The 23,121-nt window shown below is 48.6% G+C and overlaps 1 protein-coding gene across 3 annotated transcripts in view; it reads right to left on the reverse strand.

The window, feature by feature from the left end:
- The window catches only part of SHMT1 (serine hydroxymethyltransferase 1), a 24,349-nt gene extending 7,174 nt beyond the window's left edge, over positions 1-17,175 (reverse strand). Inside the window, exons 1-6 of one of the 3 annotated variants that reach the window (XM_026521134.4) lie at positions 16,967-17,175; positions 9,787-9,901; positions 8,350-8,495; positions 4,397-4,512; positions 3,878-4,038; positions 20-101 (exon numbers count right to left, since the gene is read on the reverse strand). In XM_026521134.4, the coding sequence (XP_026376919.2) occupies positions 20-101; positions 3,878-4,038; positions 4,397-4,512; positions 8,350-8,495; positions 9,787-9,882 (601 nt within the window). In that variant the 5' untranslated portion in view covers positions 9,883-9,901; positions 16,967-17,175. Of the gene's footprint in view, positions 1-19; positions 102-3,877; positions 4,039-4,396; positions 4,513-8,349; positions 8,496-9,786; positions 9,902-16,137; positions 16,777-16,845 lie in introns of those variants that run through there. The other 2 variants (XM_026521133.4, XM_026521136.4) reach the window with 2 other exon arrangements.
- Positions 17,176-23,121: the final 5,946 nt, after the last annotated feature.

Below are 23,121 nucleotides of genomic sequence, written 5' to 3' on the forward strand. Positions count from 1 at the left end.
TTTCCCCCCGGCTCATCACCTGCGATAATCAGCTTCGGGTGGAAGAGGCGGGCGTTTTCCTCCAGTTGGCCATAGTTGATGTAGCCGGTGTCTGGGTTTACCTGTGGAATGTCACGGAGGCAGCAGGCTCGGGGCGGGGTTCTCCGCCACACCGGGCCTGCCCTCCCCGCCAAACTTGCGCCAGCTCTCAAGGCAAGATGACCTTCTGCTCCTGCCCAAAGCCTGTTCGCTCCCCTCCACCATGCGCACGGGAAAGCCGTCCCGGGGTGCGACTTGACGGTGACATGGGGTACCAGTGTACCTGGCCTACACAAGCATCGCTCACGGAGGCAGCATGCCCTGAGGGGGCCCCAGAGGACGAGTGAGCCCCTGCCCAAGGGACAAGGAACCAAAAAGCCACCGTGGACTGAAACAGGAGCGACAAACATGTACCACGTAAGGTGGGTGCTGAGACGCTGTTACCTTCGGGAAAGAGACAAGCTGCTGCTAACAGCTCTTCTAGTCCAAGTACAGAGAGGCAAGAAAAAGAAATAAAGACACAAAGATCAGAAGACGTAAAAACCTGACATTGCTCACAGACACCATGACAGCGGACCCGAAAAATCCAAGCCTCCAGTGGCAAGCTATTGGGATTAGTGACTAATTTAGCAAGGTCAGTGGATGCAGGGTCAAAACCCAAAAATCAGTTATATTCATGCAGCAAAAAATAGGAAATGAAATGTTAATAATATATTAGTTTCAAAAGCCATTAAATAGCTAACAAAAGGTATACAAGACCTCCACGCAACATATTTTTAAAAAGATTTATTTATTTTAGAGAGAGAGAGAGAGTGCGTGAATAGGGGAGGGACAGGGGGGGCGGGAGAGAAAGAGAGAGAGAAGCAGACTCCCTGCTGAGCGTGCAGCCCCACGCGGGGCCTGATCTCACGACCCTGAGATCATGACCTGAGCTGAAATCAAGAGTCAGACACTTAACCGACTGAGCCACCGAGGTGCCCCCACACAAAACATTATTGAGAGAAATTTAAAAACACAAAAAGCTACAGTGATTACGGCAGCACGTCTGTGGAAAGACAACAGAAGAGAGCCCAGAAACGGGACCCCTAGTGACAGAGGGTCATCTGATCGATGCTGCAGGGGAAGGTGGTCTTGCTGTATGTGGTACTAGGTCCACTGCAGGGCCACGTGGAAAAATGTCATCTGGACACCCACCTCACCGCCCCCCACAGAAATCAATTCCAGATACACTGTGGGTCCATCTACATGTGAAACTTAAAACAATTTTTTTTCCCCTTTTTGACAACACGTGTCTTAGTAAATTCAGTGTATTAAAGTTACATTGAAGCATTTGTGCCAAGGGGAAGTAAAAATCAAAGGGAAAGATTTGAGGGGTCTGGGGCATGGGAGCTCTCCGGGGAGGGGGTGGTGGGAGGCGCCCCTGCCCCTGGGGAGGCAAGGCTCGGGTCCTGGCCACCCTTTCCAATTCAACATGATTATAGAAGCTTGTGCGCAGCCCAGACGTCATCTGGAAAGGCAGGCGGAAGGACCAGCTTTGGTTCTGTTTCAAAGGGAACGAACTGGCTCTTCCTAGTCCCCTGAACTTGGCAGACAAACCGTTACCTTGAAGAAAATCAACAGCTGACTCGCAGCAAAAAAACAGACATAATTCCAAAAAAATTTTAAAAGACGTAATTACCACCCAAATGTGTTGCTACTCTCCGTTCCACATTCTGCTTTTTAAACTTACAGGATTTTTTAAGTTTTTTTTTCTTTTTTAAAAAAATGCTAAACATTGGACCAAAAAAACCCTGCTCCACGGAGAATTCATGGGCATTTGTCAGAAATTGCAGAGGCGCCAGAGTGGTGTAGAGGGATAGGAAGGGGGCCTCCCCTCTGTCACTTAGGACCTTCGGGGAGGGGACTCCTTGGACGCAGAGGAGAGAGGAGGGGACAGAAGGTTCGAGTTGGTGTTTCCCCATGGAGATGAAATGCCTGGCCCTGTGTGGGGAGATTGCGTGGAGGGTGAGAGAGAGGCCCATGGACATGGCAGGGGCCGGGAGAGGCTGAGCAGGGAGAGGCTGGGCAGGGAGGCAGGCTCCAAGGCAGAGGAGGGGCGTGGCAGCCAGAGGCCAGGCAGGTCTGAGTCTCCTCCCTGCACAGGGCCGGTGCCCACAGGAGCCCCTCTGGTGGGTGAGCTGTGTCTCCTGCTGCCCAAGCTGGCCAAGCTCCCAGGCCCTGCCACTCCACACCCCTGCAGGCCCACCACTGCTGAGCCTCCAGCCTGCACCCAAGACACTCTTGGGGGGAGGGGAGCTGGATGGCTCAGTCGGTTAAGCGTCTGACTCTTGATGTCAGCTCAGGTCTTGATCTGAGGGTCATGAGTTCAAGTCGCACGCTGGGCTCCATGCTGGGTGTGGAGCCTACTTCAATTCATTAATTAGAAAGAAGAGACTCTTGGGTAATGGAGGACATTGGGCTAAAGAGTAAGGCTGCCCGGGGCCTCATCTAAGATCAGATGTGATTCCTCTTTGCCACTGTTCTTTCCATAGTGAAAGAAACTGTAGAAACCAGCTTTTGTGGGATGCTGGGGTGGCTCAGTTGGTTAAGCTTCTGCCTTAGGCTCAGGTCACGATCCCAGGTTCTGGGATTGAGTCTCCCATTAGGCTCCCTGCTCAGTGGGGAGCCTGCTTCTCCCTCTCTCCTTCCCCCTTGGTCGTGATCTCTCTCACTCTCTCAAATAAATAAAATCTGACAGAAAGAAAAAGAAAGAAAGAGAAAGAAAGGAAGGAAGGAAGGAAGGAAGGAAGGAAGGAAGGAAGGAAGAAAGAAAGAAGGAAAGCCAGCTTTTGTGGTCTACATGCAAAGACTGAGCCTTGTCTCATTACTGTCATGTTTCAAAATCCATCGTCAAGGTCAGTGTTGGCCGACGAGGATACTTGTGGCCAGAAATGCCTGGGCTTGCCATGAAAAGAGGTGAATTGTCACTTGTACACAAAAAGCACATGCAGTTACTAGGACCGAGCCACAGGCTGACAAATGGCGAATGGCCAAAGGCACGCGGCAAAGACCATGGAATGCCAAGACGGCACGAACACTGGCTTGACTTTCCTAAAAGAATAAAATCCCGTGTCTGACACTCAGCCAAGCGCAAGGGTGCACTGGGACCTTTGCTCATGGTGGGATCTGTGAACTAACGTGGAACAGCCCACGGGACAATAAACAGCGGGAGGAAGTGGTTTCTGGACGTGAGGGAGAGTCACCGCGTACCCGGGCTGCCCCATAAGCGAGTGTGCGGGTTACTGCCTTTGTCCCCATTCCCGGCAACAAGTTTACGCATCAGCCACCACGGCCCCTGTGAGCCCACGTGCCTTCCGTGCCTCGTCCCGACCCAACTGTTTATAATGACAAGGGCCCCGTGTGACTACGTGCCAGGCCCATGCTCCTACAGGCTGTGGCCGGCTGACAGGTCTGCAAAGGGCAGCAGGGTGCAGAGGCCGGTTCTTCCAGAACAGCCACTGTCGTGGGCTGGGGCGCAGGTGTGCGGCGCTGGGCCCCAGCCTCCCACCTGCAGGGGCTGCCCCCAAATGGCGAGGGTGGGGGGTACCGAGCAGGGCTGTCCCTAGTCCCCAGGGGTCTGGCTGCAGCTAAAACCTCCTCTTCTGTCACCTCCCCAACCGGTCTCCCTGTGCTTCTGCGGCCCCTGGCATGCCCCGCATGCCCGAGGAGTCCCCAGGGCAGGGAGGTGACCGATAGCGAAAGGTAGGGACTTCCTGGAGTGCCTCAAGAATAGGACCACCTGTCCCTACAGGTGCAGCCAAGCCCTGGAGGACCTCTGAGGAAGAGGACTGCAGAGCCCTGGAGAGAGACCCACTCCTACCTTATAGGGCATAGATTCAAAAAAGATGGACGTGGCAGAGATTTTCTTCTTGTCCGTCATGAAGCCGTGGGTCAGGTGGCCGCCGTCGGGCAGGTCGAGGCCCATGATGCGCCCGTGGGGCTCCACCAGGGCGGTATAGACTGCGAAGTTGGCAGGGGAGCCTGGAAGGCAAGGCCGGAGGGGTACGATGACTTCCGCCCAGCAGGCCCCAAGCAGGACCCCAGAGCTTGGCCACGAGGCCATCAGCCAGGCGTGCACAGAGCAGGCCTGGCCACCACGGCGCAGCCCCCCCCCCCAGCTCCCTGGAGGTTCCCCCGAAGCAAACCCCGAGAATAAGGGACAGGTGTGTTCAGGAGGGGTGAGTCGGGGGCAGCCAAAGTCGATGGAGAGAGAGACGCACAGACCCAGGGGGGCTTAGCCTATCTTTCACTCTCATTTACGGGCAGTCCTTCCTGGGACTGCCCTCAGTGAACGGCAGCTGGCAGGGGGAGCCCGGGCCCGTCTGGAGGTGGCAGTTACCTGAGTAGGGCTGGACATTGACCCCCCAGCACTCGGGGTCCAGACCATAGACCTGCAGCGCTCGCTTCTGACACAGGAGCTCCAGCTCGTCGATGAACTCGGTCCCGCCATAGTACCTGCGGGAGAAAGCCCACTAAGGCCCCCTCTGGCCCCGATCCTCTGTGCTTCGAACAGAAGCCAAGAAGCTTCGGGCTGGGACCGAAGAATTAAAGAAAAAAAAAAAAAGTGGAGGAGCAGTGAGAACGAGTCCCCCGAGCCCCACACCACTCATCTTCCATCCGTGCCAAGTGACTGAGTACCTTCACATCGAGGAAATTCTGACCGAGGCTGTGCAGATGACCCTTGAGGACCTCGTCGTTATGCTGAGTGACCTAAGCCACTTAAAACTGTGTGACTGCCCGCCCATGAGGTTCCAAGAGCAGAGTCCTAGAGCCAGAATGTGCAATGGGGGTTCCTCAGGGTGGGGGTGGGGGGGCAGAGGCAGAGCTGGAAAGTTTTTTGTTTTTCGTTTTTACAGTTCTAATAAAATTTTACTTGTTGTTTAATAATTACATGTGAAAATTTGTTTTTTATCTGTATATTAGTAATGGTAACAACTCAGACATTTTTAACAACTATGCCTTGTGGTCAGAGAAAACTTAAAAATTTTAAATTAAATATATATATATACCCTCTTTCTGGGGCAGCTGGGGGGCTCAGTCGGTTGAGTATCTGACTCTTGATTGCAGCTCAGGTCATGATCCCGGGGTCCTAGGATCAAGCCCCATGATGCGCTCCCTGCTCAGTGGGGAATCTGTGGGATTCCGTCGGGGGAAGTCTGTTTTTCCCTCTCCCTCTGCGCCCCCCCCCCAACCTCATGCTTGCTCACACTTGCTCTCTCTCTCAAAATAAATTTTATATATATATATATTCTTTATATATATATATTCTTTTTATCCCAGTAAAGAACACATAACACAGAACTGACATCTTAACCCTTTTTAAGCATACAGTCTAGTGGTGTTAAGTACTTCACGCTGCTAAGTATATTCCCATTGTTGTGCAACAGACCTCTAGAACTTTCTCATCCTGCAAGACTGAAACTCTACACCCACGGAGCAGCAGCTCCCCACTCCCTCCCCACAGCTGCTAGCAACCGTCACTCTCCTTTTCGCTCTGATCCTGACAATTCTAGAAGCTCACAGTGGCATTACGCACTATCCGTATTTTTGGGACTGGGTTATTGCAGTCTCAAAAAAAGTGGGCGCTCACTCCTCGTGGTTCCTCTTCGATGTAGCATGTGATGGGAATTCTTTCTTTTTTAACGGTGAAGGACGTTCGATTATATGGATAGACCACATTTTGCTTTTCCATTCATCCCATCCACCGACACCTGGGTTGCTCCCAGCTCTTGGCTATTGTGAATAATGCTGCTGGGAACAAGTCTGGAAACCGAAAGGGGCTTCGCGGAGTGATCTAGAAGGTCCCTCCTAGCATCGGATTCTCTGCTTTTTCAGCGAAGAAGGGTGTGGTCTCCCCCAAGCTTGGAGGAGAGCAGCCGATGACTGGGTAAGAATGACGGACCTTCCGGAAGGTCAGGGCTGCAAGGGGCTTAGCAATTAGCCATTTTCCAGAGGCGCAAACACAGGATGGTGATTCATGGTCACGGTGAGGCCCCAGTGCCCCTGCCCGCCTTGCCTCAGATGGAGGAGCCAGGCCACCTGCAGAGGCAGGGAGCTGTGGAAAGATCGCGTGGCGCACAGACCCGGACCTGGTTCTGCTCTGTACCAGGGACTTGGAGCAGCCTCCTTCACCCGCCCAAGTCCGACTCCTTATCTGGAAAGGGGGTGAGAGTGCTGACTTTGCAGTCAGGCTGCGCGATACATGAACGTGACCGTGGTCACGCTCGGCCCGATGCCTAGAACACAGCACTGCGTTTCGCCCTCAATTACGCGGCCACCGTCATCTCACAGATCGCCAAGAAAGACAAAAGTGTTTTCAATGAAATGATGGCTTCGGGTCAGTTAGGTCCATCCCAGTTTCGGAGATGTTAAAATGCAAAGAAGTGGGCGCTCAGGGCTGATGAAAGTCAGGAAGGACTCAGTAAACGTCAGCGCGGTTCCCCGCTGCTGTCCCCAGGCTTCCATGGAAATTCAGCTCGGGGCAAGGGGTTCGGAAGCCCGATTCGGGCCTGGGATCTAAGCCGTGTTCTTCAACTAAACTTCACGTATAAGAATGTGGGAGCTCTTCCTTCATATCCATTTTCACTTGGGACGAGACTCACAGAGGAAGAGAAATGCCCACCAGGGATGAACGGGTGCCCTCAAACCACAGCAGTAAATACCACCTCAGGGGGCCAGGTGTCACCTGCTTCACCTCTCTACAGAGACAGGTGTCCCTGTGTCCACTGGGTGGGGACGAAAACCCTGGGATCCATCAAAGTCTCTTCTACAAGGTCAACTCAGAAACATTGGAACCCCTGAGACAGCTTGGGATTTGGAGTATGTGTGTGGCTTTTTCCAACACCGACAACCAATTCTTGGACGCCAGCTGGGAGGCCCAACAATTCCACCCAATTCTGACACGACCTGGCCCGAGTTAGCGGCCACGCCACAGGTTAAGGACTGACTCAGTTTCAAGAGTCTGCCCTCAGCCACAGTCCTGCGCCCCCAGGCTACCCACACCACTGTCCCGCTTGGCCACACATTTGGGAGTCTCCACAACCTCCTCTCAGGCCTATTCATTTCACCAGAACAACGCAAAGAACTCAGGAAAGCGCTCTATGTATGATTACTGGTCTATTACGAAAGATTCAACTCAAGAATAGTCCAAGGGAAGAGGCGCATAGGGCAACGTGGTGGTGGGGGGGGGCGTCACCCTCCCAGCACCTCGGCTGGTACAAGCCCCACCGCGCTCGGCCCCCTGGTGCCTCGGGGGCTGGGGGAGAGGGCCGAAAGCTCTGCCCTTCTCACCTCCTGTCTGGGCTTTCTGCGTCTAGGCACCCCACCCTCAGTCACCTGCCTTAAACTCAGGCGTGGTCAACAAAGGGTCATCGAGAATAACAGAACACACCTACCACCAGGGAATTCCAAGGGCTTTAGGAGCTCAGTGCCATGGCAAGAAAGACCTGACGTTAATTTTTTACGAGACCACAGCATGAAAACATCTACCTGTGTGCGACCCCGAGAAGTCACTGAGTCTCAGTGAGTCTTGGCTTCCTCATCTGTAACTTGTGGAAACCAGCGCTCCTTGCCCTGCAGGGCGGCCCCGAGGATCAAATGAGCTGCGGGTTGTGAAAACACCAGGTGAACCCTCGAAGGCGCAGAGAAGGTAGTTACACAGGGCAGGAGAAAGACTATGCCTTCAACTTGGTTCTCGGCCCTTCTCCAGAGACCTCCAAGGGCATCTCGGTGTGGAGCGGCCGGCAGTGGGTTGAGGGTGAGCCTTCTTTTTCCCTGTCCTCTGGGACACAAATGTACAAATCTGCAAAAACCGTATGTCAAATTCTGTCATCGTCATCTTTGCTGATGACCGTAAAAAACCAGAAATGAATAGAACTTCTTGTGGTTCTCAGGGTGAAGGAGTTGACCACATGCAACGTTTCTAACGTAGCCACGAACGAGTCAGTTGTCGCTTCCAGGGCACCCCTGATACAGACTCAATTACTCACAGAGCAACAAGCACCTTCCACGGCACCACTCAGAGTGCTGACCTTTTTCTAGAAGCTTGACAACAGTCCAGCAGCTCCAGACGCCTTAGGCATTGGCCTGTTATTCCAGAAAGCCCCAAAGGGACTGCTAAAGACTGTGAGGACAGCTGCTCCAAGAACATCAGCGCTGTCACATGCTGGGAATTGCAAACGAGTTATGACTGCATGGGAGCGGAATAGAAATCCCCACGCCGTGTAGACCCTAGACTGACTCAGTAGCTCCCATCGCTACGTCAGAAGCAGGCCTCTGACGGCGTTCACATACCTCTGGCCTGGGTACCCCTCGGAGTACTTGTTATTTAAGCAAGAGCCTAGGGCCTCCAAAACTGCTCGGCTGGCGAAATTCTCGGAGGCGATCAGCTCCAGCCCGACCCTCTGGCGGTGACTCTCCTTCTTGATGATGTTGTAAACCTGATGAGAAGGAAAGGGGTAGTGAACGGCTGGCCGGTTCAGGTTAGCGTTTTGCTCTGATCAAAGCCATAGCCTCTTACAGAGATGAGACACTGGGACAGATTCATACTCTGCCCGCAGAAGCCGACCATAACCCCGACAACCCAACTGAGAAGACCCCCATTGCACAAACAGGAAATCGCCCCCCGAGTTGAGCCTTTAGGGAGGAATTCATACAAGACAATAAATTAAGGGACTCAAAAGGACCGAAGAGAAAATGGTCTTTCAAATAAGCACCCCACCTAATGTTTAATTTTCCATCATCTTGTTATTTTCACCCCTATGTTTCACCAAGTTTCTCCCTCCCTGAACTTTATTGCTGGCTCTTCGTCCTTAACACAAGAGTTGCTTTGGTAAACCCACAGAGGCTTAGTAGACCAGTAGTGGCCGCGGGTTGGGGAGTTTGGGGGGGGTGGGAGGGGGACTGCTCATGGGTCTGAGGTTTCTCTTTGAGGGGGATCAAAATGTTCTAAAATTGATTATGGGGGTGCCTGGGTGGCTCAGTTGGTTAAGCGTAAGACTTCGGCTCAGGTCGTGATTTTGAGGTCCTGGGTTCGAGCCCCGCATTGGGCTCCCTGCTCAGCAGGGATTCTGCTGCTCCCTCTCCCCACTACGCATGCTCTCCCTCAAATAAATAAATAAAGTCTTTTAAAAAATAAAATAAAATTGACCGTGAACATACCAAAACCACGGACGTGTGCACTTGAAGTGGGTGACTTACGTGGCAAGTGAATGATCTCTCACGTATAAAGCTGCTATAAAAACACATCAAGAAAGGATGCTTCTCGGTGTCCAGCTATCTGAACTGGAAGGAAAGGGTCAGATCTCAGTGCCCCTTGCCTCCGGAGCAGCCAGAACAGTGCTCTGCACTGTGGAAACCCAGAAATATCCATATTTGCCCACAGAGGGCTTTTAAAGGTTTTTTAAATGTTTATTTATTTTAGAGAGAGTGTGAATGAGCAGAGGGAGGAGCAGAAGGAGAGGGAGAGAGAATCTGAAGCAGACTCCATGCTTAGTGTGGAGCCCGACACGGGGCTTGATCTCGCGACCCCGAGATCATGACCTGAGCCGAAACCAAGAGTTGGACGCTTGACCAACCGAGCCACGCAGACGCCTCCCATAGAGGACTTTTAGCCACTTTGTCAGCCACCGCCTCTAAATCCAGCATTCTTACACTACCTGCAAGGTTGTCCCGAGTAAGGGTTACTTAGGAGTGGACCTGGCGACTGAAACAAGACTCCCCGCGCCTCACCTCGGTGTCACTGTCTTTCAGGGGCTGCGCCAGCATTTTTTCATGCGAGGACCACAGGTCGGCATCCTTGGGAGCTCCGTTGACTTGAGTCATCATCGCACGGGTTCAAAGTTGCCTAAAATTGGAAACACTCCCCGCATTAAATTCAGTTAAAGCTCATGGCGACCTGTGGGTTCTCCCGAGCTGCTGAAGGACTGACGTGTTTTACGGCCTTTCCCTCACAACTGCTGGATCAACACGACGGCCTTCTATTGCAAAACCACTGTGTAGCTTCTGGTTCCTTCTGGAACTGTGGAGGTCAGCTCGTGATCCCGTTCGTAGAGAGAACTCCCCGCCCTCCCTCTGAGGCCTGCCCCAGCCTAGAGAGAGCCCGGTACCCCTCTTCCCAACTATACCTTTCCTGGTTACGGGGTCGCTCCCCTCCTAAACCAGGTGCCTTGAAGGCAAAAACTGAGTGTTACTTTTTAAATTTTTTTGAATCCCACACAGAACCCCAGCATGGCCGTATTTGTCAAATGCGCGAACAAACCAATTGCCGACGTCAGTGTTATTCTTCCCATTTTTTCAAGTAATGAAAATGAGGCTCGGAAAAGAAAAAAAGTTATTTCAGCCCCAGGGCTGCACAGCAGGTTGGCCAGGAAGGAAGGGCTCAAAACCCCCAAACACACATTCTGAGTGCCCCCCACTCTCCCTCCTGTAGGAACTACGAGTCAAGGCACGCCCTTTGTGCTGAAATAGAAACCCTCGGGTAAAAGCCGCAGGTCAGATTTGCACGTCTGTCTTTTTCATCAGAAAACGGCATCCCGTTAAAGCAGGGCTGAGCGGAAAACGCAAGCTTCTTAACCTAGGTTTCTGCAGAGTGCGACAGGCATTTAGTGGGCAGTGGCTGGCCACCAGCGTGAAAGTTTAAATATTAATAGGAACCAACCTCCTCTAATCAGCAGTTGGCAGGTTTTCAGGACTTGTCCATCAATTTGCTATGTTTTCATTTCGGGGCACTCACTCGCCAGTTATTTACCGAGGACCTGCCCCATGGCAGCCACGGGATTGGTACTGGGCACACAGTGGTGACCAAAACAGACGGGAGCCCTGCCCAGCAGCAATGAAAAAGGGTGGCTTCATGCAGCTAGATAAAACGAGGAAAGTGGCACGGGGGACAAGAACGGGGTCGTGGCATGAGCAGGGATCACTGTGGACAGCTGGGTCCGGGGCCTATTGGAGATGGGATCCAGAGGACATCCAGACTGGGAAAGAGCCGATCAGGAGGAGAAAGCCCATCTCCCAAGAGTACTGTGGGTTAATAAGAAATATATATTGGTCTCTGCTCTTAAAAGTCTTGTGATTTCCTGGGAGGGATAAGGGTGACTTTTGTTCTCCTTAGGTGACTCCGGGTGGACTCCTGGCTGGTCACCACAAAGACCAAGCCATGATCAGAAGCTTGGAATTTTCCATCCGGACTCCCCATTCTCCAGGGAGGAGAGAGGTGTTAGAAATAGAGTTAATAATTGATCAAGTGTAGGTGAGGAAGGTTCCATAAAAATCCCCAAAGTATGGGGTCTGGGGAGCTCCCATGTTGGTGAATACCCACGTACCCGGAGGGTAGCGCACCCCAACTCTGGGGGGACCCTCCCACACCTCACTCTAAGTATCTCTTTATCCGGCTGTTTGTCGGTATCCTTCCTTTATGGTATCTTCTACTATATAATAAACTGGTAAAGGTAAGCAAATGTTTCCCTGAGTTCTACGGGCTGTCTTAGCAAATGACTGAATCCAAGGAAAGGCGGGTCAGGTCACGGGGACCTCCAATTTGTAGCAAGTCATACAGAAGTTGTGGGTAACGTGGAGACCTCCTAGTTGCGGTTGGCATCTGAAATGGGGGGCAGTCTCGTGGGACTGAGCCCTTAACCTGTGGGGTCCATGCTAACTCCAACCAGTAGCAGAACTGAATTGAACTGCGGGATCCCCCCCAGCCGGTGTCACAGAATTGCTGATGTGTGGAAAACCCACGCATCTGGTGGTCAGAAGTGTCATGAGTGTGGCAGCAGTGTGAGGAAAGGGGGCACACAGCCCCAAGAGCAATTGTTCCTGGGCCAGCTCACCCACTCATTTGCTAGACAAACATACCCGCTAAATACAACAGCCCAATAGTCCCAAATCACACTGATGCGTTCTCCGTAGCCTCCGGTGGAGCCAGCAAGAAGCAACTATCAGAAATCGGTCACTGGGAAATTCCTCACTGGGGCTTTCAAAGCAGCCAGGATTTTCACTCAAGCACCGGAGGATTAGGACTTCAAAGTAATGCGTGCTCCTGCAGTGACAGCAGGCCTGCCTTGCCAAGGGTGGCGGGCAGCCTTGGAGGTGGCTGGCCGTGTCCAGGTTGCCGTCACAGGGGGAGAGAGAGATGGGGAAAATGGTTTGGCCACTATGCCCACGGCTTTTCTCCGTCCTGATTCCCGCATTCAAGAATGGCCGGTACAACCCAAGGCTCTCTGCATCGGCCCACACACGTGCCCTCGACAGGTGCTAAACCCACCAAAAAAAACCAAAACCAAAACCAAAAAAACGTGAGAGCCAAAACAGGTGCTCTGGTCCTAGAATCTGGAAGACCAAGCTTCTTTGAAATACTGATTACTCAAAAAGGATTCCAACGTGGCAAGCAACAGAGAAGATATTGCTCAAAGGCCAAATAACTAAGTCCATTTGGAGGCCTCCTCCTCCAAGGTACGTCAGATCTACAATCATTCTGGCAAAGGTGCTCCGTTGCACCACGCTCAGGACAAGACACAAAGTCCCCACCGGCACCTCTGCACCCCCTGGCTTCCCTTTGGCAGAACACCTGCTGCCTTGTGCCCTCCCTGCAAATCTTTTCCTTGCTGGAGATGCTAATTCTGAGTCAGTTACCGCTGAAGGGGGGGGGGGCTGCACGTGGGCACGTGGGGCCTCCACGTCCCCCTGCTCTCACTGCCCACCCACCAGGAGGAGTTTTCTACCCTGTATCCTATAACTACTCAGGATCAAGCCTCCTTCCCCAACATGGGGTACTTAATCCATACCCTTATTAAGCCCATACCCTTCCTTTTTTTTTTTTTTTTTGAGATTGTATTTATTTATTTCAGGCAGGGCAGAGGCAGAAGCAGGCTCCCTGCAGAGTAGGGAGCCCAATGCAGGGCTAAGTCACCCAGGTGCCCTAAACCCATACCCTTCTTGAGTCCAGATGAAGCTTTTTTAACCGTGAAGAAGTTTCGATTCTTTATTCAAACAGAGAGTTCAGGGGCGCCTGGGTGGCTCAGGCGGTTAAGAGTCTGCCTTCAGGGGCGCCTGGGTGGCACAGCGGTTAAGCGCCTGCCTTCGGCTCAGGGTGTGATCCCGGCGTTATGGGATCGAGCCCCACATCAGGCTCTTCAGCTATGAGCCTGCTTCTTCCTCTCCTGCTCCCCCTGCTTGTGTTCCCTCTCTCGCTGGCTGTCTCTATCTCTGTCAAATAAATAAATAAAATCTTTAAAAAAAAAAAAAAAGAGTCTGCCTTCAGCTCAGGGCATGATGTCCTGGGATCGAGTCCTGCATCGGGCTCCTTGCTCAGCGGGGAGCCTGCTTCTCCTTCTCCCTCCGCCTCTTCCCTCTGCTTGTTCTGTCTCAAATAAATAAATAAAATCTTAAAAAAAAAAAAAAAAGCAGAGTTCAAGATTCTTTTGTTTCAATGTAGTCAATTACACCTACTGTAGATATAATCTATTGTCTACTAAGTCAATTAGATTATATTCTGGGGCAATTTGAATTACAGTAAGAAAGACAAAGACCTGGAATGTAAATAGCTGCTTTATGTGTCAACTTGACCAGAGTTATGGATGACCAGGTAGCTGATGAAACAAGAAAGAAATCCTGACACTGTGTACCTTTTAAGATGCAGAGGGAAGATCATCATTTTTAGCTAATATTATATTTAGGGAAGACAAACTTCGCATCCTTTCTTGAAGTTTGGAGTTTGGCTGAAACAGAACATACCTTGAACTTTGTCCTTGTTTTTTTTTTTTTTAACTGTGATAAAATATATGTAAGATTTACGATTTTAACCATTTTTTTAAAGATTTTATTTATTTATTTGACAGAGAGAGAGACAGCCAGCGAGAGAGGGAACACAAGCAGGGGGAGTGGGAGAGGAAGAAGCAGGCTCATAGCGGAGGAGCCTGATGTGGGGCTCGATCCTGGAACGCCGGGATCACGCCCTGAGCCGAAGGCAGACGCTTAACGACTGCGCTACCCAGGCGCCCCTTAACCATTTTTTAATTAAAAAATGATCTTTATTAAAACATTTTTTTTTCTACTTCACCCATCCACCTCCCCTTGGTAACCATCAGTTTGTTCTGTAGTTAAGTCTGGCTTTTTCTCTTTTTTCTTTGCTTGCTCGTTTGTTTTGCTCCTTAAATGCCACATAGAAATGAACCCCCTAGGGTCTTTGTCATTCTCTGCCATTTTGACCATTTTTAGGTGCAATTCAGTGGCATTAAATACACGCACGTCGTTGTGCAACCATCACGACCATCTGTCTCCAGAACTTTCTCATCACCCCAAACAGCAATTCTGGGCACCCATGAAACATCTCTCCATTCCACTCTCTCCAAGCTGGTGGGAGCAACTATTCTACTTTCTACGAATTTGACTGTTTCAGGTGCCTCAGTAAATGAAATCACACTACAGTCGCCCTTTTGTGTCTGGCTTATTTCACGTCGCGGGAGGCCTTCCAAGTTCATCCATGTTGTAGCTCGTGTCAGAATTTCCCTCCCTGTCAAGTCTGGGTAATACTCCACTGCATGCAGACACCACACAGTACTTTGTTCGTCCATTCTTCCATCACCGACATTGGTTGCTTCCACCTTTTGGCCACTGTCAATAATGCAGCCATGAATGTAACAAATACCAAGCGCCTGCTTTCAGCCCTTCTGGGTACAGACCCCAAGAGGAATTGCTGGATCATACAGTAATGCTATATTTCGTTCAAGACAAGCTTTTGATGTTTCAGAAATCTATACTCTATTATTAGCCTACAGTGAATTCATTCATTCCTGCAACAAATATTTATTGAGCAATTCCCATGTCCCAGGCACTGAGCTAGGAACTAGGAACACATGGGTCCAAAAGACAGAGGCCCTGCTTTTGTGAGGAGCAGACTAATACACAAGTAAACCAGAAATATACAAGATAATTTCAGGTGGTGGTGATGGCCATGAGGACAATAAATGGGTGGAGGGCTCCTTTAGGAGAGGCCTTGGAAAGTGCCTGGGCTGAGATCTGAAGTGGGAAGGAGCCAGGCTTCTGCGATCTGGGGCAAGCGCTCCTCACCTTATCACCGTTAGTGCAAAGGCCCTCAAATGGGAAGAAGTTTGACTTGTTAAGGGCCAGAAATCAGGCCCCTGTGGCTGAAGCTTGGGGAACAGAGGCCCAAGAGATGACACTGGAAGGACCAAGGGTGAGAGCAGGGATGGGAGAACAGATTCTTCACCCTGACCGTGCATGCTTGACAAGTTTCAAACTGTGTTCTAGAAACCTCGGTCTTCAGCCATGTCTCAATCCATCTGTGAAATCGGAAACTAACAACTAGAGAAACCCAGCTGAGGGAGATCAAGGTTCCCCACGTCAAAAAGCAGGTGGGGGACACCTCCCAAGCTGGACCCCTCCAACCCTCCCACGTCCCGACAGTGAAGACCAGAGCCGAGGAAACTGTGCTAAAACCAGCCTGCTGGGTTCAGATCCTGCTCTCCACTTCCTAAGGTGCAACCCCAGTTGCTGACACCTCTGTTTCTCAGCCCCCTCATTAAACCCAGGAGTGAAGACAGTTCTGAGCTGGCAGGGAGAGTTAAACGAGCCACCGGACATACACAGGGCACTCAGAACAGTGCCAGGCACAAAGTACTCAAAAATGATCAGCTACTACTCTTACAAAGAATGGAGGGACCTTAGGGCCGTCTTTGTTACCACTCAGTAATCTGGGCGGAGCACCCCGGCAGGAAACAGCCCACTGCTGCCGTTACTATCATTATAGTGCCGGATATTTCTGTTGGGGAAATGTCACTCATGTGTGGCACCGTCCTCACCTCAACCCCAGGAAAACAGACCCGCTAAGTGAATTTACTTGCCAAGGTCATCAGCCTCCCCATGGCCCCAAATCTTCCCTGGGCCTTTTGCCACAGAAGTGGAACCAGCCAGAAGTCTCCGGAGGGAACGGCCCTGTTGAATGGCATCTGTGTGTCCCACACACAGATTCTGTGCTGCCTAGTTTACAGAGGAGGAAACAGGCTCGGAGAGCTCAGGGGTCGAAGGTGCTACAACAGAGTCAAAATTCGACCTCCGGTTTACCTTTAGCTCCAAAGCACGTTCCCATGAATAAAAGCACAGGCTGCCCGCGTCCAACGCGTGCTCCCTCAAGTGAGAAATTTAAAATATGATTTCATAAGAACCTGAACTGGTGTTTCCAGTCCGGCAACTGCCTGGCTAAAGACACGTTTTGTGCTGGCCTCAGCGATCAAGGGTCACTTAAATTCCAGGACCTCGAAGCACAGGGCACGGGGCCAAGAACCCCACAGGGCAACGTTTGTCTCCTAGCACAGGGGGTGACAGATTGCAGACAACAGGCGCCGCTCCTCCCCCGCAGGGATCTGTTCGCACTCCAGAGCGCGACCATACATGCAATGCTTGAGAGCGCAGGCTTTGAGAGCTTCCGTTTAATTCCGGGCTCTGCCATTTTGCTATCTGCAGGGTCGCGCCTAAAGCGGCTCTTCTCCTCGAGCCTCACCTTCCTCATCTGTAAAATGGGCTCTGTGATAGCACTCCGCCTGCAGCTTTGTTGAGGGGCTTCTGTAGCCAGGCGAAGGGGTGTACTTAAATTGAAAAAGCTCTGCGAGAAAAGTGCTCAGTGGGGAGCGGCTACTTCATCAGCTCTAAGCCTTCGCATCTGCGTCAAAGGCCGAGCCCGCCACCCCCACTGCACCGACCGGTGACCAGGGACCGGGCATTGGGGCTCGCCCTCCCGCCCCTCACCCCGGCCACTAACAAAGCGCCCCGTACCTTTTCCGGCTTCTCAGAGCTGCGGGGGAAGCGCGGCGGCGAGGCGCACACCACAAAGGGAGCGCACACCCCGAGAGCGCCGGCGACACCAAGGTCCTGGCACCCGCAGCTGCCCACCTACCGGAACAGGCTCTCGCACACCAGCCCAGCGACCCCGAGGCCCCACGCTGCAGCCGCCGCTGCCAGAGTCCGAGACCCGCCGACGCGCGCCCGACTGTGTGCCCGCCACGTGACACCTGCCGCGCGAGTCCGGAACGCAGAACTTGGCGCGCGGCGGTTCGCGCTCCACTCGGTGCCCGGTGCTCGGCGCCCGGCCCCGCCCCCGGAGGTGACCAATCAGAGGGGCAGCCCCGCCCCCAAGGCGCAGGCGCTATTGGCTGCGGCGGAGCGGTGGGCGGGGCTGCCCCGCCCCTCCCGGCCCGGGAGCTTACCTAGTCCTTGGAGGCGGGCTAGGGGCGGGGTTTTCCGGGGTGTGGGCGGACGGCCTGTCCCAGTGAATTTGAGTAGGCCGCGGAATTAGGGGTGAATTGTGTTGCTTATATTTAACATCTGCATTGTCCTATTTACAGTGTAGCACAGTGATCATTTAAATAGGACAAACGTGGGTTCGAACTCTGACACTGTTGCTCTCCGCGTATGGAGTCCTAGACCGGTCAGTTTATGTGAATTTCGTATTTCTCAACTTTGAATTGGAGATCATTTCATCTGCCTGACAGGACTCCCGGGAGGATTAATAGACATATTTGAAACATTTAACATCGTACCTGACACATTATAAGGGCTCAACAAATAATTAGCCATCGTTAAGAATAGTAAAAACCACGGGGCTGCACAGTATAGGAAAAGGAGCTGACAAAGATTCTCTTGTTGGCCGAGCTCTAGTCACGCTCCCCTGAACTCTTTTTCAACTAAGCCTTAGCTGAATTCTTCCTAAAATGGGAGAAACACGGAAGTCCAAAAGGCTTAGCAAATCAGATATGGAGGGACGTGGGTTCTGGCTCCCCCATATCTGATTGGATTCCTTGTTCACCACCATCCTTGGTGATGTTGAATCACCCTGGCTTGGTCAATTTATCCAGAATCCCCCTTACTCCTGGTGTTTGCTCTTAGTAATTTTCCACCCACGGACACCCCCTTCTCCTTGGGTGTAGATTCCCAATCGCCCATGCTCTATTCAGAGTTCAGCTCCATTTCTCTCCCCCACTGCAATCCCATCCAGCAAATTTGGTTTCTGGTAAGGGCTCTCTTCTCGACTTGTATATGGCTGCCTTCTCACTATGTCCTCACATGGCCTTTCCTTGGTGTGTGTGTGTGCACAAGGAGAGAGAGAGAGCAAGATCTCAGGTGTCTCTTCTTATAGGGACACTAATCCTATCAGATCAAGGCCCCATCCTTGTGCCTTCGCTTACCCTTAATCACCTCCTAAAGACCCAGATGTCCAAATACAGTCTAATAGAGGGTTGGGCCTCCAACATAAGAATGGGGGGGGGCAAGGATGACACAATTCATTCCATAGCCATCAGAATGGCTAAAATGAAAAGATCATGTTAATGCCAAATGGGGGAGAAGCAGCTAAGAAACTAGATCTCTCATCCATTCCCGGTAGAGATGTAAAATGTTATAGCCACTCTGAAAAAGTTTGTCAGTGTCTTTTTTTTTTTTTTTAAGATTGTTCATTTATATGAGAGAGTGAAAGCGAGAGCGATCACAGAGGGGGAGAGAGAAGCAGACTCGCTGCTGAGCAGAGAGCCCAATGCAGGGCTCGACCCCAGGACCCTGGGATCAGGGACCAAGCTGAAGGCAGCCACTTAACCGACTGAGCCACCAAGGTGCCACAGTCTGTGAGTGTCTTAAACTAAACCTACGCTTTCCATATTAGCTAGCAATCATACTCCTGGGCATTTACCCAGGGAAATGAAAACTTTAGTCCACATGACCTATACATAAGCATTCAAAGCAGCTGTATTACCCCCAAACTGGAAACAAGTCAAACGTCCTTCATTAGGTGAATGGTTAAACCAACTCTTACGGGAGCTTTTCATTCTTCCATTCCCTATATACGAAGTCAAGATTCTAAAATCAAAAGGCAGATCCATTTTGGATCTCTCTGTCGAATAAAAAAAAAAATCAACAAAATTGATAACACTCTACCAAGAATAATCAAGAAAATAAGAGAGAAGACACAAATTACTAATATCAGGATGGAAAAAGTAGACATGACTACATGCCATAAAAGCATTGAAATAATAATAAGAGAATTAAACAAAACAGATAAACTCCCTCAAAGTCACATATTACCAACACTCACTTAAGAGGAAATAGAAATTATGAATAACCTGACATCAAGTAAATAACTTGAATTCATATCTTCAAAAAGTTCCCAGAAATAAAACTCCAGGCCCATATAGTTTTCCTAACTATCAAACATTTAAGAACTAATGCCAATTCTTTTTTTTTTTTTAAGATTTTATTTATTTATTCGAGAGAGATAGAGACAGCCAGCGGGAGAGGGAACACAAGCAGGGGGAGTGGGAGTACTGACCAGTAACTTATTACAGTGTGAGCTCAACCATGTAACCACCACCCATGTAAAGACCTAGAGTGGTACAGCACCCCAGAAGCTCTTCCTGTGCCCCCACTGAACAACAAATGCTTCCCAAAGGAACCACCACCCTGACATCTAACACCATACATTAATTTTGCCTGTTTTTTGGTATACTTTATCTGATCGGAATTATATGGTATATATTGTTTTATACCTGGTTTCTTTTTTTTTTTAAGATTTTATTTATTTATTTGACAGAGATAGAAACAGCCAACGAGAGACGGAACACAAGCAGGGGGAGTGGGAGAGGAAGAAGCAGGCTCATAGCGGAGGAGCCTGATGTGGGGCTCGATCCCATAACGCCGGGATCACGCCCTGAGCCGAAGGCAGACGCTTAACCGCTGTGCCACCCAGGCGCCCCAAGAAGTAGTAAACACCTTCCAACACATTTCATGAGCCCAGCATTACTTATTACAAAAACTAGACAAAACTGCAGACCAATATCCCTCGTGAGCAGAGATATAAAAGTCCTTAACAAAATAATAACAAACCAAATTCAGCAAAATAGAAGTACGATCATATATTTGATCAGCTGGCGTTTATCCCAGAAATGCAAAGTTTATTTCAACATCTGAATATCAATCAATGCAATTCACATATTAATAGAATAAAGGGAAAAAACACAATCATACAATAAATGCAGCAAAAGCACTGGTCAGATTTAGCACCAGGTTGGGTTTTTGGTTTTTTTTTAGTATTATCAATAAAGCTGCTATAAACATCCATGTGTAGGTTTTTGTGTGAACATAAACTTTCATTTCACTTATACTAAATACCTAGGAAAGATGGCTGGCTGTTACGGTAAGTATAACTTTGTAGTAAACCGCCCGTGTGGCTTCCAGAGTGGCTGTATAAATTTGCACTCCCATAAATAAGAATGAGAATTATAGTTTTTCACATTCTCATCTCTACAGTAGTTTCCCCCTTATCCCCAGCGACTATGATCCAAGACCCAGTGGATGCCCGAACCAAACCCTATATATACTATGTTCTTTCGTAAATGTATATATCTATGATAAAGTTTAAGTTATAAATTAGGCACAGGAAGGGATTAACAACAATAACTAATAATAAAGTAGAACAATTACAATAATGGATTGTAATAAAAGTTATGTGAATGTGGGCTCTCTCTGAAAATATCTCGTTGTATCTCAAAGTATCTCATTCACTCTTCTCATGACTATGTGAGATGATAACATGCCTGTGTGATGAGATGAGGTGAGGTGGGTGACATGGCCATTGGGAAGCAGTGTTAGACTACTATATATCAGAAGGAGGATAGGATGCATAGAAAGGAGTATCATCTGCTTCTGGACTGTAGTTGAACCTGGGTAACTGAAGCTATGGAAAGCGAAATGGTGGATTAAGGGGGGCTTCTATTGGATTTGGTTTTGTCAGTGTTTCAGATTTTTTTTTTAAGAAGGAGAGCATGCACCAGCAAGCTGGGGTGGGGAGTGGGCAGGGAGAGGGAGAGAGATCATCTTAAGCAGGCTCCATGTCCAGTGCAGAGCCCAACATGGGGCTCAATCTCAGAACCTTGAAATCATAACCTGAGCCAAAATCAAGAGTTGGACATCTAACTGACTGAGCCATCCAAGTGCCTTTATTTCCTTTTCTTGTCTAATTGCACTGGCTAGAACCACTAGTCCAATGCTGAATAGTAGTAGGGAGAGCAGATATCCTTTTCTTGCTCCTGATCTTAGGAGGAAAGCATCTAGTCTTTAATCATTAAGTATGATGTTAGCTGTGAGTTTTCCTCAGATGCTCACACTCGGGTTGAGTAAGCGCCCTTTTCTTCCTAGTCTGTTGAGGGTTTTTTGTTTTGTTTTTTGTTTTTAAATCATTAAAGAGTTTTGGAATTTGTCAAATGATTTTCCTGCATCTATTGGGGATCATTATGTAGCATTTAAAAAATTATATGGTCTATATACTACATTAATGTTTTTGAATGTTCAACCAACTTTGGATTCTGGGTATAAATCCTACTTGGTCACAGTACATAATTCTTTTATATGTTGGTGGGTTCAGTTTGCTAATAATTTGTTAAGGATTTTTGTTTCTATATTTGTAAGAGATATTTATAATTTTCTTTCTGATGACTTTGTCTGACTTTAGTATCAGAGTAATACTAGCTTCATAGGAAGGGCTGGAAAGTGTTCCTCCCTCATCCATTTTTGGGAAGAGTTTGTGAGGAATTATTAATTCTTCTTTAAATATTTGGTCAAATTCACCAGTGACGCCTCTGGGCCTATGTTTTTCTTTGTGGGTAGAATTTTGAGGACTAATTCAATTGCTTACTTACTATTGGTTTATTTGGAGCCTCTATTTTTTCTTCCATCAGTGTCAGTAGTTTGTGTTTCTAAGTATTTGTCCATTTTATCTAGTTATCCGATTTACTGGCATACATTTCTTTCAGCCATTAGCTCTTTAATTTTTAATTGTTTTCTTCTCTCTCTCTCTCTTTCTTGTACTTCAGTTATATATATGTTGGTGCATTTAATGTATTTCAAATTTCTCTGAGGCTGTATTCATTTTTTTTCTTCTTGCCATTCTTTGGATTGCGTAATCTCTATCAATCTATCTTCGAGTTCACTAATTTTTTCTTCTGCCATTTCTATCTACTGTTGGGAATCAAGAGAGAATTTTTCATCTCAGTTCTTGTACTTTTCAACTCCAGGATCTCCATTTGGTTCTTTTTAAAAAATAATTTCCATTTTTGGGGCGCCTGGGTGGCACAGTGGTTAAGCATCTGCCTTCAGCTCAGGGCGAATATAAATAAATTTTTATATATTTTATAAATTTATATATCTATATATTTATAAATTTATATAAATTTATATATATAATATATAGTATATATAATATATAATAAAATATAATATATAACATATAAATTTAATATATAAATTTATAAATTTATATAATTTTATAAATTTATATATTTATAAAATTATATATTTTATAAATTTATATAATTTTTTAAACTTTATTTATTTTTTTTTTTTTTTTAAATTTTATTTATTTATGTGACAGAGAGACAGCCAGCGAGAGAGGGAACACAGCAGGGGAGTGAGAGAGGAAGAAGCAGGCTCCCAGCGGAGGAGCCTGACGTGGGACTCGATCCCGGAACACCGGGATCACGCCCTGAGCCGAAGGCAGACGCTTTAACGACTGCGCTACCCAGGCGCCCCTATAAATTTATATAATTTATAAATAAATTTAAAAAAATAATTTCCATTTTTTAATTGGTAATCTTTGTTCGATGTGACATTGCCATCACACATTCATTTGATTCTTTAATTACGATTTTCTTTAGTTCTTTGAACATATTTATAATGCCTACTTCGAAATCTTTGTTAAATTTAACATCTAGTCCCTCTGAGTCAGTTCCTTTTCTTTTTTTTTTTTTTGACATTTTAAAAATTTAAATTCGGTTAGCCAAGGTATATGACATCATTGGTTTTTGATATAATGTTCAATAATTCATTAGTTGAGCATATCACCTAGTGCTCACCATACCATGTGCCCTTTTTAATGCCCATCACCCAGTTACCCCATCCCCCACCCACCTCCCTTTCCAAAACCCTCAGTTTGTTTCCCAAAGTCGAGAGTCTCATATGACCTTCAGAGTCCATTTCTTTTTCTTTTTTTTTTTTAAAGATTTTATTTAT

Source organism: Ursus arctos, unplaced genomic scaffold (genome assembly GCF_023065955.2).
Source record: "Ursus arctos isolate Adak ecotype North America unplaced genomic scaffold, UrsArc2.0 scaffold_14, whole genome shotgun sequence".
NCBI classification, from domain to species: domain Eukaryota; kingdom Metazoa; phylum Chordata; class Mammalia; order Carnivora; family Ursidae; genus Ursus; species Ursus arctos.